The following is a 15,140-nucleotide window of genomic DNA, read 5'->3' on the forward strand; positions in this document are numbered from 1 at the left end:
ATAAAATTTAAGTAATAATCAAAACAAACATTATATTTAGACTAACAATACAATACAACATATAACAACCCTCCAAACAAGGTGTCAGTGGTAAGGTGTTAGTGGTAAGGATATTTAAAATGAGTAAAACTGACTCATTTAAAATAATTCAAAGATATATGTAACCCGTAAACTATTTCACTTATCAAGAAAGGAAGGAAAACAAAGTTCTTTCTAGTATTTCAAAATTAATTGTCTGCCAATACAAGTAAAAAGGAAAGGAACTCACATGTGTTTCCTAAAGAGAATAAACTTTTTCTCCCTTTCCTTGGTAGAATTCCTCCATTGATATTTTCAGTAACAAGGAATACAAGAATAAGTAAGTATTAATTGTGTATCTTACTTTTTATATTTAATAAAATATTTTTTAAAATTCAATATCTCATGACATATTTAAAATCATATCACACTAAGACGACAAGATTCAAAAATATTTATTTTCACCAATCAAATTAAACACATACATAAAAAGTAACAAAGCATATAGTAAAAAAAAAGAGAGGAGCAACCAAAAAAACAAAAAATAGAGTAGAAAGAATCTTGTGAGCAATAAAATGCATCATCTACAAAGTACAACCTTGAGGCTTGTTTGGTACCAGGAATAATAAATAACTAATTTTAAAATAAATTTATTTCATACGTGATTAAGATAAAATCAGAAAATAATTTTTCTCGAGATTAATTATGGTGGGATTATGATCTAACAGTACTTGTGCAAATTTCATAATCAGTATTGTAAAAAACATTGTTGGCTCCTTTCATAATCAGTTCCTTAATTTCTTCATTCACCAAATTCCTTTCTTGGATTAGACAGTTTCAATTTAACTAATCCAATTTTTAGATCAAATTATCAAAATTAAACACTGATTTAACTCCACATAACCAAACCTAACTGTTGTAATTGAGTGTCTCTGTAAAATTTGCTTCATCTGTGCTGTGTTGGTACCTTTGAGTTGACAGTGAAGCAAGAATCCAATCGGGTCATTGCTCATGCCCGGTTCCAAATCCAAAACCCTAACATCTTTGTTCCGTGCCGCTACTAAATTATCAAAGCAATGGAAATCTGTTTCCCCTTCAACTTCAGCCAAAGATGTTCCCCTAAAACAATATGTATATCCATCTTCTAAACCCTCTAATGATTCTTCTAAGTCTCTCAGTGAAATAGCTGCTGAAAGTTTCAACTTTAAGTCTGCTGCTGACTATGGTAAGCACATTTTCCCAATTCTTATTTGCTCTAACTTTATTGATTTCTTAGTTAGTGGTAAGGTATGTGTATACACTACATTGCCAAATCCCACTTGTGGAATTATGATTCATATGTTGTTGTAATAGTTATTATTTCAGAAAGTTTATTTTTTTGTTAGATTTCAATTTTCTTTGATAAAAAAAGTGAACTTTTTATGAGATATAATAACGGTTAGTTGAGTGACTATCTGAGAAATCTAACTCATTGTTATAAAGGCAAAAGGAGGAATATTTAAAGGTGTTTAATTAGTTTATGTGTTTTGGGTTTGTTTGTTTGTGTAGGAGAATCATCAAAACTGCTGTCAAGTGAACTATCATCGATACTCTGTGGTATGCTTTTTCTTTTCTTTTTTGGGTTGTGTTAATTTGATTAATTAGGTGTATTCTTTATAGTTTGTATTGTAGGGGTTGTTTGGTTCAAAGCAAGGTTAAATCCTGAGATTGATTATAACCAGGATAGATAGTCCCACTTATTCTCATGATTTTGGTATAAGTTTTATCCTAGTTTTAGCTTATACCAACAAGGCCACAACTGAACATCAAATGCATTTATAAGTGAAGAGTTGATGACCTTAAACCCCCTAATACCAGTAATCAAATGGACCCTAAGTCTTAGATAAGTTAAAATCTGAGGAGGACAGCTAACTTTTGTTTTTAAAAAAATAATATTTCCTTCTCTTTGTTTATTCTTTTGTTGACTCTTCGTATTGTTTTTTTTTTACTTTGGTATATGCGTGGACCCAGTTGTTCAAATTAGAGACGAGTTTGTTAAATATGAATGCACCTTATGATAGATACCATCATATTGGTACAACAACATGTTTTGTTTATTGTACTTGGGACAATATTAGTGTGTTAGAGTAATAGTGAAGAAGCTCTCCAGCTTTCCTGCGAGTTGTACTTTTCCTGTACTGACTAAATTTAATTCTTCCTTTGGCTCGGATTTGGGGAACTTTCGCTATGTACGCAGCTTTCCTAACTTCTACCACGAGCTAGAAGGTGTTATTACCTTTCTCTGCTAAATGTACATTGAAATGGTAAATATATCTGTCAGTGTCTTGTTTCCTTCCTTCACGAGTTAAGATTTTTGGAGTGTGGGGTATCTTGGAGCTTCAATAATTCATGCTGTGACCTTTGAAGTCTTAAATAATAGTTTGAGAACTCCTAAATGAGTCACCACAAATTTTCAATTGCCAAATTGGAAAATTCTGCCACAAATGTCTAAAATGTCATTCCCCAGTTTAGGATTTGAATCTATCTGAATCTGTTGTGGTTCTCTGTCTTGGGAATTCTTGTAATTATAATGATATTTGATAGCCAGAGGTTGAACAAACATGTAAACTATGATGTTTGTCCAGCTACTCTTATCCTTGTATTGATATTTATGCATTATCCTGGGGGCTTAAGAGATATTAAGAAAGTAATATGTGTGGTTGTATTATTATCTTTTATTTTTTTGATGAAGTAAGTAGTTAATTTTAATCAAGGAATAAAGAAGATGCATAGTTACAGAAGGTCCAAAAGGTTACCTCCGGTACAATGCTAAGATCAAGGAGCTAAGAAAATCCAAAAATATATCAATGCTATTTACAGAGGTATGAAATTCCAACTGAACAAACTAGCTAAGCATTTTGAGGTAGTACCTTTTTTTTTAAAAATTTTATTGTTATTTCTAGAGCATTCCAAGATGGTGCTTTGAGATCTTTTCTCATGTCTGCTTAGTGGCTTGGAAACTGCATATTCTTTTTACTAGATTTCTTGTGATGTAACTAGATGTGGACAAAGAATGCACAACTTAGAATATCTATTTATCTTTTCATATGTTGTCTGTATGCAATTGTCTTACATCCCATTTTACCTACATATTCTTCTGATTATCTTTATAGGTGATTTAGATTCTTATTTGAGCGATCCAGAAGAGAGTAGTACTGGAAGTTGCTTGGAAAATGTATTGGATGTACCATGGTTATCAAATGTAGAAAAATGCAACATGTCATTGCGGCGGAAAGAAATAGCACGAGAAAGGAAGGAAAAGTGGACCTTCAAGAGTACTCAGATAGGTCGTTTCCACCAGTTGGTTAAACAATGTGCCTGTAAATTGGGGACTGATACTACCATTAAAGTGTTTGGTAAATTGGGACGAGAAACTGGCCTAAAAGAATATAATGCTCTAATAAGACTTTGTATAGAGAAGGCCAGAGAAAGTAATGATGAAGAGGTGTCGTTGAAGCAGCTTTCAAAGGCTTATCAACTTCTTAAATCAATGAAGGAACAGGGTTTCCAAGTAGAAGAGGAGAGCTATGGTTCAATTCTTGTGTATTTTATTGATTTTGGCATGGTACAAGAGTTTGATTTTTACTGTGAGCTCATTATGGATGGAAATACTGATTCACTTGCAAGATTAGCTTACTATGAGATGTTGCTTTGGACTAAAGTGGAAAATGAAGATAAAATAGAAGAACTCCTCTACCATCTTTCTCTTTATGATGGTGCTGATAAATCTGCCTTTCAAGGTTTGCAATTTACTGTGCATATACCCCTATCACTATTTTAGTTTTTTTACTCTGGTTGTTTGATCCTGCTGATCAGAAATTACTTGTGGTACCTTGCACTTAATGATTAGTGATAAAAATGATTGAGTTGCATGTCTCTTTTATCATGTTTACTGTACATGATGTTTATAATGCATTTGCAAATTGTTGATGAATTTAGAGTCTGTCTTTGCAATGTGGTAAAATCTTAGAATCTGACGAATCATTCTTAAATGCATCTCATGACGAGTTTTGGCAGATGCTTTCCTGTCTTCACAATGCTAACATGTTGCAGAAAACTATCTCTTAGCACTGTGCGAAAGTGACCGAGTTGAGGATTTTGTGAGGCTTCTACGAACTATTGACATAACAAAAGTTTCATCTACTGATTTTGTCACAAATATCTTCAAGTTCTTGGGGAAGTTGCTCTTGGAGTCCTTCGCTAAGATGTTTCTTCAGGAGTTGGTAACAATAGGTAAACTCGTCACCTTTTTTTTCTTTAGAGGCACCTATATAGCTGATTCAACAATCAAGGGCCTCATGTTTAGCCAAATTGTTTCTAACTGCATTGGGTACTTTAAAGTGAAAGTTACCATGATTGTTTAACTCATAGTGTGACCTCTATGCCGGTATCTTGTCCCAATACATCTTAGAAAGGATTATTATCTGATTCTGCGAATTGATATTGCTATACGATTAAAAAATAAATAAAAATTACTGTATAGGGAAAATGTTGTGAGTATTGGCATCAGTTTTAAGGAAACTGAAGATTTTCCTTTCTGTTGCTGTTAGAAGATCTTTTACTTCTATGGTAATCTTGTTGATTAACAAAGTGTCCTTATCTCTTCAACTTGTATTCCATTCAGGCATCCTAATGTAGTCTCTCTCAAAGCAGGTATTGGAGCAAAAGACATCTCAAAATTCATTTGTAATTATACAAGTAGCATGCCAAGTGCGGTGAGGAACTTCTCATTAATTCCACTTGTAATCTCCCTTGGTATACATTCACATGATCCTTGCATAAGTTAGAGAATTTTAAATGCTGAATCAAAAGATTATTGGATAAAATATCTAAGGGGCTGTTTGTTTGCGCAAATCACAAGTTAAATTAGCACCTTAAGTTCTGTGTTCAGTCAAACAGTGTCAACTGATGTCACATGTACTGGAATAATGGAAGTTAAAGGGAGTATAGCGTGTTGTTGTATTTTGCGCTTCTAATTATTTTTTTCTCCTGGATTGCGATAAGCATTTCTTTTCTCTGCTAACAGAATTGGTTGGAAATTTGTAAGTAAATTATTGCAGTTGCAAACTGATCTGTAGTTATGCTAGTACTCAATATCTGTCCATCAGTGAAATATTACTCTGATTGCTCTGTTATTGATGGCAGGTTGAAGATGTCATCCTTGAGTTCAAAAATTTACATGCGGAGTTGGAGATTTGGCCAACATCGTCCCAGTATCAGAAGCTTATTATGTACTGTTGTGAGTTATTTAAGGTATGAACTGATTATCTAGAGATATTCTATTCAGTGCTTGGACTTCTTTGTGCAAAATTAGAGTCATTACATGTTCTGGTTAATATGTGAAGTTCTCTAATGTACTGATAGTTGCAACTTTGTAAATAGGTACATGCTGCATTAGATATGGTTGATCAAATGTTTGAAGCAGGTTTGCCATTATCGTTGGAGACATTTAATTCCGTACTAGAAGCCTGCGATAAAAGCTGTGAGTATAATTTGGTAGGTTAGTTTGAATCCCTTATCTTTTTGATGTTTTAGTTCATTAGCTTAATCTACTTTAATTGTATAGTTTGGGCTAGGACACATAAATAATATGAGATTTAACTGTCACAAATGTTCCTTGGTTCTCATAAATTTGCTATCATGTATAGCACTCAAGGGTGTGGCCTAGTGGTCAATGAATGGGTTGAGAATCCTGAGGTCTCAGGTTTAAAACTCAGGGGAGACAAAAAACACTAGGTGATTCTTCCCATCTAGACTTGCCTTGGTGGCAGAGTTACTTGGTACTGGTGGCAGGTATCCCGTGGAATTAGTCGAGGTGCGCGAAAGCTGGCCTGGATACCACGGTCATAAAAAACATAAAAAATAAAAAATTGCTAACATGTATATGTAGTTAGAATACAGTTTTGATGCTCATTACCGAATGTACATTAGTCTTAGACCATCCTGGGCAGCATGTTTTATTCGAAAAACTAATGTACTAAGTAGTTAGTGATGGTCTTAAGACCCTTGGGGTCTTTGCACTTTAGCACTGGCCATGACATTTGAAAATTATAGGAATCAACAACCAGATGGTTGCTAAAGTGCATAGACAAGGATATTTTTTCACTCAAGGAATGGCCTCTTATCCATTATTTCTCTTTACTAGATTAGGTGTCGTTCATAGAAAAGCATATCCTTTTTTAAGGTTTCTATTTTGTTGGTATAATTCTTGTATATGGGTGGTTTTTGCCCTGCATTAATTAGTTTTTTTGTGATTGCCTAGTGTGCGCTAAGAAGTTATTTTATGCGGTTAATGTTGATCTTTAGATCAACTTTGTGGGACTACACTATATATGTTGTTGTTGTAATGTTAATGCCAATCTTTAGGGGCAAAAGTAAAGAAATAGTTATTCTTCTCAAAAGAGAAAGGACTTATTTCCCACGATCTGCTCAGTTGGAGCTTTTAACCCTTATGAGCAACAAAGTTGGAGTCTCCAAATAGGTTATGTATTAAATAGCAAATGGACTTCACAATTATTAATCCATGTCTTATCAGTGCATGAATAAGTACTAAGTTCATGATGTAGTAAAAGGTAAAATCATGGCAATGATAGATTTTTCAGTTGAATTTAACCTGTGGATGTTCTCTTCTTCCTTCATTGTCAACTGGATTACTGGTTGGCTAATTCTTTGAATTGAAAATTACGTTAGGAGTTTTTCCCATGAGCGGCTAGTACCCGAGTGATTATATTTCAAATTGTCCATTGTGTATCTCTTGTATCTTTGATTCATATATTGTTGGCATAAATCATGTTTTAATGTTTATCCTCATGAATCTTAGGTTCATCGAATGTATCCAATGATACTTCGTCATGATATCAAGCCAAATAGTGAGACCTTCAGGATTATGATAAATATGACTGTGAGAATAAAGGATGTAAGTTTCCTCTTCTTATCAGGGGATAATATTTGTATATAAATATTGAATGAGTCGCTTAACTAGCCAAGCTCTATGTTCTCTATGTTGTCCTAACTGCAGTTTGAAGGTGCATATGGCATGCTCAAGGATTTGGAGAAGTTTAACATGATGCCTACCACAAACATGTACAATGCCATAATGGGAGGATATTTCCGAGAGGTGCGTTCCCCTTTTATCGTGTTATCTTCTATGCTTGAGTTGTCATACACTATCTATGTGCAGAACAACTAAATTTGCTCTCAAACCCATTTGTTGCATCTTGTGGTCTTCATTCGACCGGGCCTCTTTCAGAGTACCTATAGAACATCTTTTTGAGTGAAAGGAACAATACATTGAAGGATATTGCATAATTTTAAGTTGTATCATTTGAGCAGTAAGGTTTAACTTTTTTAGTGGATCTATAAGAATTCTAGCAAGTTTATGTTAATAATTTCACTAAATTATGTGGCAGAAGTTGATTGTATCTCTACAAGAGTTGTACAACTAGAGCTAAGGGTCATCTGGTTCGTGTTTTTGAAAATAATTCCGGTTTCATATTCTGCATCAAATGTTATCTTCTTGGTTTCCATATTTGTTTCCTTATTAAAACCCACTTGGGTTATGTGCATATCGAATGTGAAATGCACATATTAGTAGTATGTGCCTACACACATCTAAATGCATAAAAATGCTATTTATATTACTATGTGTTTAATTGATTATACTTTTTGTATTGATTTAATTTTAAGTAGTGCTTTTCTATTTAAAAATTGGAAAAAGATGTTTAAAAATGTTTTTTCATGATTCTAAGAGTAATTCAATGTTAAAAATTCATCATCTCATACTTTAGGATACATGATCTTTAGATTTCCTCTTAAAATTGTTCATTATTTTGAGAGAATTTAAAACTTATTATTAAGAATTAATTATTATAATCCTTTGTCAAAAAAAAAGAATTAATTATTATAATCTTTAGCTTTTTTATACTAACATAAATCATGTAGTCGATAAATATATATATGATGGCAAGCACCCAAGGGTGTGTGACCTAGTGGTCAATAAAGTGGGAGGAGAATCATGAGGTCTCAGGTTCAAATCCCATTGAACCTTTCAATTTGTCTAATCTTTGGTGAACAGAGTACATGGTGTCTATTTTTGGTGGTAGGTAACAAGTATTTCATAGAATTAGTCGAGGTGCGCATAAGTTCGCACATACACCACAATTATTTTTAAAAAAATTTACGTGATGGCAATTAATTGGGATCAAAGTAGTTATCCAGGTCAGGGCTTACGAGATTTAGAGAGCTCCTAGTTTCCTTGAATTATCTAGTATTGCAATAAAACAAACCTGAATGGACCGGACTAGAAATAGATAATTCATATGTTCAAACCCAACTCATTAGTGTGAACTGGAGCACGCCAGAACACACCGCAGACTTCCTTAGCTGCTGAATGAGGAGAGGTGGAACATGGAAGTAAAAATCAGAAGAGATGGTGGAGAATAGTTCCAACTTGCATTTGGTGGATTATATGTTAGGAGAGAAATTAGAGGATTTTTGAAGGGAAAGAATGTTCATTACAGAAGATCAAAAGAAAAGTTATTACTATTTTAGGCTTTTGGTGTAACGAAAAAAATATAGAAGAAGAAATCCAACTATAGGATCCTTGTAAGTATGTGTGTCTTTTCTTGTAAATTTTTGGAGGTGGACAGCATAGCCAAAATGCTGATGAATACAAATTTACTGCTTTTTTTAAAAAGTAATATCTTGTGCATGCATTTTAGATACAGAAAACTGCCTTTTTGTGTGTGTGAAAGGCTGTCCAATCCATGCGAACCATAGTGGTTGCTTGAAGGTTTTTATTACTTCTATTTTGGAATTTTGTTGCTTGTATTTCCCTATCTATGGATGTGATGATGGTTGGGTGGTGCTTATTACTTTTTTTTTTTTTTTTAGACTTTTGACCTTTTTTTGCTGAACATTCTGGCAGAAAGACACTCGTGCTGCATTAGGGGTTCTCAAACGAATGGAAGATGCTAATGTGAAGTCAGACTCTCAGACTTTCAGCTATCTGATAAGCAATTGCACGACTGAGGATAACATATCTAAGGTCCTTGGGTTTACATATCTGTTTTGTGATCTTGATAAAGAACATTTGTTCTGACTTGGCAAAACTTTTTTTTGGGAATATGACTGTAGATCATTCTTGCTTTTCTCATTTCTCTGGTGTAACTATGTTTTATAATCTAAGTGGATGCATTATTTTCATTTACTAGCTTGTTCTAGATTATTTTCTCTTTCATATTTCTCGTTCTTATGAGATGGTGGTTCAGTAATTGTTTAGTAAAAGTTAAAATGGAGATATAATGTGCTTGATTATAGAAGGAAAGCTAGCTTATATTGAGCGTATTAAGATTATAAGAATGAAAGCTAGCTTATATTGAGCTTATTAAGATTACAAGACTAGTTCAGCTCATACACTATCAAAAGTCAGGCAAGCATCTTGCAAATCCCCCCATTCCTATGGAGACAAGTGTGGAAGGGAAACTTTTTGAACTCCTGGGTAGGATGGAGAGTTTGGGGGTTGGAGTTAACCATATAAAAGAAGTAGAAAACCTTCATATTTTATGTAGATACTGCTTTGGAAGAAAATTGTGGCTAAAACAAGAAGTTGATAACCGGTTCATTGAGTGGGATAGAAACCGTGTATTGCAAATTAACTAGTGAAGGCATAAGAAATTCTACTTTTAACCCTCATATCAAAAGAGAGGAAATCTATTGAATGATGTATAATTAGCATACAAATTTTAACTGTGTTTCATCAATACATCCATCAACATGGTGCTAGTCTTTCCATTTAATGTAAAAATTGTCCTTTATGTGAATGCAATTCTCTTAAAGCGATCTACACAAAATTTTCATAAAATATTTTTCAGTGGTAACATAGGCTCTTTTGCTCTTTGTTTTCCTTCTTTGTTTATAAAATATCTGCCTTTTCTTTTCATATTAGTAGATAGATGCTTATCTTGTTGACATTGGCTACAAATGTGGAACTATAATAGTTGGTAATTTGAAAATTTGTAGTTGCTCGATGAGATGAAAGATTCTGGAGTTCAACTCACAAAGCATGTATATATGGCCCTAATAAATGGATATGCAGCTTCTGGACAGTTTGAAAAGGCTAAACAGGTCCACAATGAGTATTTTCGGTTCTATAAATCTTTCATGGCCATATTTTTTCCTTTTTTTCATGCTAAATCCTTTGTTAGATCCATAGATTCTTAATAGCTGGTTTCCCCCTGATTTCAATTGTCTACTTCACTATATTTATTTAATTTTCTTGAAGTTTCTTCTGCCACATGTTTGGTGGGTGCATATGTGAATATTAAGAGATAAATTTATAAGCTTCTTTGAAGCTATGCTACATGTAGTGTAAATTCTAATGTGGTGCTTTTTATCTTCTCAAATCGGAAGCTTTCATGTGAAATATACTCCTTGGAGAAAAAAATTGAACTGCTCTAAAACTGATAACTGCAGTGTAGAACATCTGTGCGAAAGTATATTCTTTTTACTTTCTCTTCTTGTAAGAGGCATGATCTTGCCAGAAGAAATTATGAGTTCTCCTGATGATTTAGAAGCATCAACGGATGTGCAGGTAATCTGTGATCAAAGAGTACATGCAAAGGGTTTCAATGAAATTAGAAGTGTGCTTGTTTCTGCTCTTGCTTCACATGGGCAAATATCAGATGCCCTTGATATATATAAGGAAATGGAAGAAGCCCAATGCAAGTTGGAGCCAAAAGCGGTTATCTGTCTCATTGTAAGTGCTTTTTTGCATATGTGCTCTTTCCCAGGATCTTTTCCTTGACACCTTTACCTTTTAAATTATAATCTTGCAGGAAAACCTTCAAACTGAAGGAGATTTGCATAGATTGCTCCACCTACTTGAGCAATTAAATGGCCTCGATCAATGGGTGGATGCCTCCTATAGGGTCATAACATATTGTATTCGGAAAAATCATTTCAGGTCTAATTTCATTATTGTTTCTTGAGAATATTGCTGAAATTTGGAGTTGCTTTAATTTGTCCCTCTTTTGTAATAGATCTATTGTCGACTTGCTTAAAAGGCTGGTAGATGCATACAAGTCTGATGAAGTGGCTAAGGAAGTTCTATTCGATGAGGTTTTGCACTTCTTCATTTTCTCTGCTTTATATTGGAAAATATAATTATATTTCGTAGAAACTCAGTTCTTTTTGGGTTCCTGTGATTCATATACTCTCTCATCAGTTCTTGTGTGCAAGATGAAGCTCCCCAATGCATATGATACTTTTACTTGACAAAATTATTCTCATTAATAATGAGGCCTTTGTTTAGCTCTGATGTGTTTTATTGCTTGGTATTCATATTTGGTAATCATGGAGCAGGTTTTCTGCCAGATTGCGGAACAAGACCCAATAAATTTACAGTTAGGCTTGGATCTCCTTCAGGCTATTAAGAAAGAGATTGGTCTCCTCCCTTCACGACAAAGTCTTGATTTCCTCCTCAGTGCTTGTGTCAATGCCAAAGATTTACAAGCTTGTTATCTAATTTGGAAGGAGTACAAGATAGCTGGCCTTCCTTACAATATTTTAAGTTATGTGAGGTAATTTCAAATAACTAGTGTTTTTTAGTCTTGTTTGCTTGCCTGAAAATTCTGTTCCTAGGAAATTCATGATAGTTACTCATATCTTTTTATTTTGATTTCTCTACAAGTGCATCTGTTGAGAAATCACTTAATTAATCATTCAACACAGAGATTTGATTAAGCTAGATCAATGCATTTGGTGCATCTGTTGAGAAACCACTTAATTAATCAACACTAAGATATAATTAAGCTAGACCAATGCATTTTCATATATTTGTTGGTTTGTATCCTTCTTGGTTTTGAGTGAAATGAAAAAGAAAACATTTGTCATTTAAAACTAGGTCAACGATATCTACAATCTAACATAAAGTTGAAGTTGAAAAAAAGTAAGAAAGAATAAAGTCATCGAACTAACAATGCTTCTCGACTGCTTTATGTCTTCTCTCTTCTGTGTTCCATCGTCTAAGGTTCTAGACCCATGAGAGACATTGGGAGCTTTATGGAGTTTTTACTTGTAATGATGGTAGGTAGGTCTTCTTGTTGCATGCTAAAAGGTTCTTGTTAAGATATCTTGTTCTCCTATGACATGTGTGCCAACAGTCAAATCATCCCTTTCCTTTTCTTTCAAGTTATACATCAATTTTCTTTTCTCCAATCTTATTCAAGCAGAACACCGTTGGAGTTTCCAGTCTCCTTTTAATTAAAGGAAAAAGCACTGCCAAAAATCTGCAATCTTTTCGCTCAATTGCAAAGTAACATGGTGTTATGTGACTATTGGGATCAACATGCTATTGAGAACACAACAAATATGAAGCAACTACACTTCAAACTAGCCGTATTATAACCTTATTAGGCTTGGGATACTTGTGATGTCACGAATGTGATTTGTCCTTTTATGTTTTCCTTCTTTGCTCAAAATCATTGTTTGATGCAGGATGTATCGAGCCTTGTTGGCATTAGGGGACTACAAATCTGCAGCAAATATTCTCAAGAATATACCAAGGGATGATATTCATGTTTGCAGTGTAGTCAAAGCTTGTCAAACAGCTCATGGAATGTCTGCCCCCGCAAAAGGGAAAAAGAAAAAAAGGAAGACTGGGAAGAATGTGAGCTACAAGATGTGAAAAGTGGAGTTCGTAGGGGATTTAGAAAATTCTTCGGTATGTGTAAGTTCTGAACCTGCCGGTCTCTGTTCCTGCTACTTTTTTTTCCCTTCCTCTTTGTGCTCACTCTTCTTTGTCCTTTTTCTTTTGGGTGCAGCAGTTCATGTAGATGTACAACTTTTAGTGTTGAGAACTCGTTCGTTTTCATGTACCTTGTAAGAGCTCTATATAAGTCCTGCTTTAAAGTTTCCCTGAGATTAACAAATTGGAAGTTGATCAAGAGAAGACACTTCTTTTGACTTCTGGTATCATGCCTAAAAAGGTTGGTGTTCCTTCTGACCTTGAAAGATAAACATATATTCTCCATGGCATAGAAAGAGACGAACTGCAGCGCAGAGATGTTTAACAAGCTTTACGCATACATGCTTCAAAAAATGCTTCGTGGTGTTCGAATAATCTATCAGGGAGAACAACAAGGAAGAAATTGATAATCCTTTTCTTTATTGCTCAAAGATGTTGCCTCTTTGAACAAATTTTACTATATTTAGAAAGTACATTTCAATTGTACTCCTTGATAGTAAAGATGATCTGAACCAATATGTAATGACTATTGATGATTTTTTGTAATACAATAGGAAAATTTCAGCTTTTGGCCAAAAAAAAATAAAAAATCTACGAAGTGACGATGACCATGTCTACATTTAAAAAGCAGGTTAGCTATATAAATGAAGTAGGGTAGAACTCACATTTGAGTTTGCTACCAAGAGGAGGTAAAGGCTCTTTATGAAAGGTTGATTTGACTAATTTGAATATGAATTTAGAATTCCTAATAAGAGGGATATCAAAGGCCTTTGTTTTCATTTTCACCACCAATGGGAAATGAAAGATAACACTTTTGTTTTCACCAAACGTTTGATAATTGCATTGGAACTCGAACCTAAAATCTCCTAATAAAGATGGAAGGATCAACAATCATAATACCATAGATGTTCGGTACTTATATTGGAACTCAAACCCAAAATCTCTAAATAAAGAAGGAAGGATCAACAATCATCATATCACAGATGTTCAGTACTTACATTGGAACTCAAATCCAAAATCTCTTAATAAATTTGGAAGGATTAACAATCATCCTACCATAGATATTTGGTACTTACATTGGAACTCGAACCCAAAATCTCGAGTAAAGATGGAAGGATCAACAATCATCTTACCACAACCCAAGTTGATAACAAAATACACACTTAAATACAGTACAAATGTTAAAAAGATTCTACCTTTCCACAAGCAAAAACCTCTCAAAAAGAATTAGCAACAAGAATGGCTTGCCTACAACGTGCTTTAGCTTGTTCAAGTCTTTCATTCAATGTCTCTTCTTTCACAGCAGCACTCACCATAGCTAAATCCATTTCCATAAGCTTCAAAACTCTGTACAATTCCGTCACCATTCTCTCCTCCACTTTCCCTTCTTCCTTCAACACTTCCGCTTCTTCCCTAGCTCTTTCTGCAACTATTTCTCCCACTTTCGCTAACAACGCCGTCGACCCAAAATCCCTAGCCATTAACTCTTCCAATTTCTCCAAAAAATCCATTATCACATACCCAATTGGCTTATCTAATGGAATTGACTTTGTTCTCTTCCACCCAATTTCGAAATTTGGTGGGTCTTGCTTTATGAGCTCAGTTCTTGATTTTCTCTCACGGATTATCTCGGATTTTCGACGTTTTTCTATTGGGAATTTTTCTGGGCTAATTGTTGTTTCTGAATTTGGGGTCAGGAATTCTGGGTCTGAAGAAGATTCAGTTAATGAATTGGAAGTGCATTTGATAGTGAACTGCTTTATGGAAGAAATTGGATGAATTGAAGGAAGAAGATGGATATGGTGGAGTTGAAGAATATTTGAAGAAGAAGCCATTGTTTTAAATTCTCCAACAAAGCTGATAAGGTCTATATAGTGTACGTAGTATTTACTTTTGTCAATATACTATTTGATAAAAGTGAATATCTTGATTGAGCTAAATATCTTGACAAGGCAACTTGAACTAGGATCACGTCTCAAAATATTTGTCACGTTTAGTTTTCGATATTGAAAAAAGGTACGACTTACACTATTTCTTGTGTAATCTTGGCAATAGTAAAGAACAACAACAATGCAGTGATATCTCACAAGTAGAGTCTGAGAGGATAAAGTGTATGCAGATTTTATCACTATCTTGTAGAGGTAAAGAGATTGTTTTCGAAAGACCCTCATCTCAGCAAATTCAAATATAAAGAAGAAGTAAAACAATGTAGAAGTAACTAACAAAGAAAACAGTGCGAAGTCGATAAGAAAGGAATGTTGATACATATTAAACAACAAATGATGATAGATGATATCATCAAGAATAATACAACTAGTACAACAACAAGCCTACACCC

The 15,140-nt window shown here is 34.1% G+C and overlaps 2 protein-coding genes across 3 annotated transcripts; one reads left to right on the plus strand and one right to left on the minus strand.

The window, feature by feature from the left end:
- The first annotated feature begins 786 nt into the window (after positions 1-786).
- Positions 787-12,871, plus strand: LOC125840874 (pentatricopeptide repeat-containing protein At4g04790, mitochondrial-like). 2 transcript variants are annotated; one of them, XM_049519855.1, is made up of 17 exons: positions 1,181-1,243; positions 1,567-1,614; positions 2,772-2,879; positions 3,171-3,797; positions 4,111-4,290; positions 4,711-4,772; positions 5,203-5,310; positions 5,440-5,553; positions 6,878-6,973; positions 7,076-7,174; positions 8,984-9,103; positions 10,078-10,182; positions 10,649-10,813; positions 10,893-11,020; positions 11,097-11,175; positions 11,419-11,636; positions 12,553-12,871. In XM_049519855.1, exons 4-17 carry the CDS (start codon positions 3,275-3,277, stop codon positions 12,740-12,742), a joined length of 2,187 nt encoding a protein of 728 aa, XP_049375812.1. In that variant the 5' UTR covers positions 1,181-1,243; positions 1,567-1,614; positions 2,772-2,879; positions 3,171-3,274; the 3' UTR covers positions 12,743-12,871. The 2 variants fall into 2 exon arrangements, with proteins under 2 accessions (XP_049375804.1, XP_049375812.1); XM_049519847.1 differs by lacking the exon at positions 2,772-2,879 and having other exon boundaries at positions 787-1,243.
- A 1,144-nt stretch (positions 12,872-14,015) lies between these two features.
- LOC125839961 (uncharacterized) lies at positions 14,016-14,665 on the minus strand. Its single transcript, XM_049518927.1, has one exon. The coding sequence runs from the start codon at positions 14,635-14,637 to the stop codon at positions 14,020-14,022; it is 618 nt and encodes a 205-aa protein (XP_049374884.1). The 5' UTR covers positions 14,638-14,665; the 3' UTR covers positions 14,016-14,019.
- Positions 14,666-15,140: the final 475 nt, after the last annotated feature.

This window comes from Solanum verrucosum, unplaced genomic scaffold (assembly GCF_900185275.1).
Source record: "Solanum verrucosum unplaced genomic scaffold, falcon-dt-bn FXZP01000277.1, whole genome shotgun sequence".
Taxonomy (NCBI): Eukaryota; Viridiplantae; Streptophyta; class Magnoliopsida; order Solanales; family Solanaceae; genus Solanum; species Solanum verrucosum.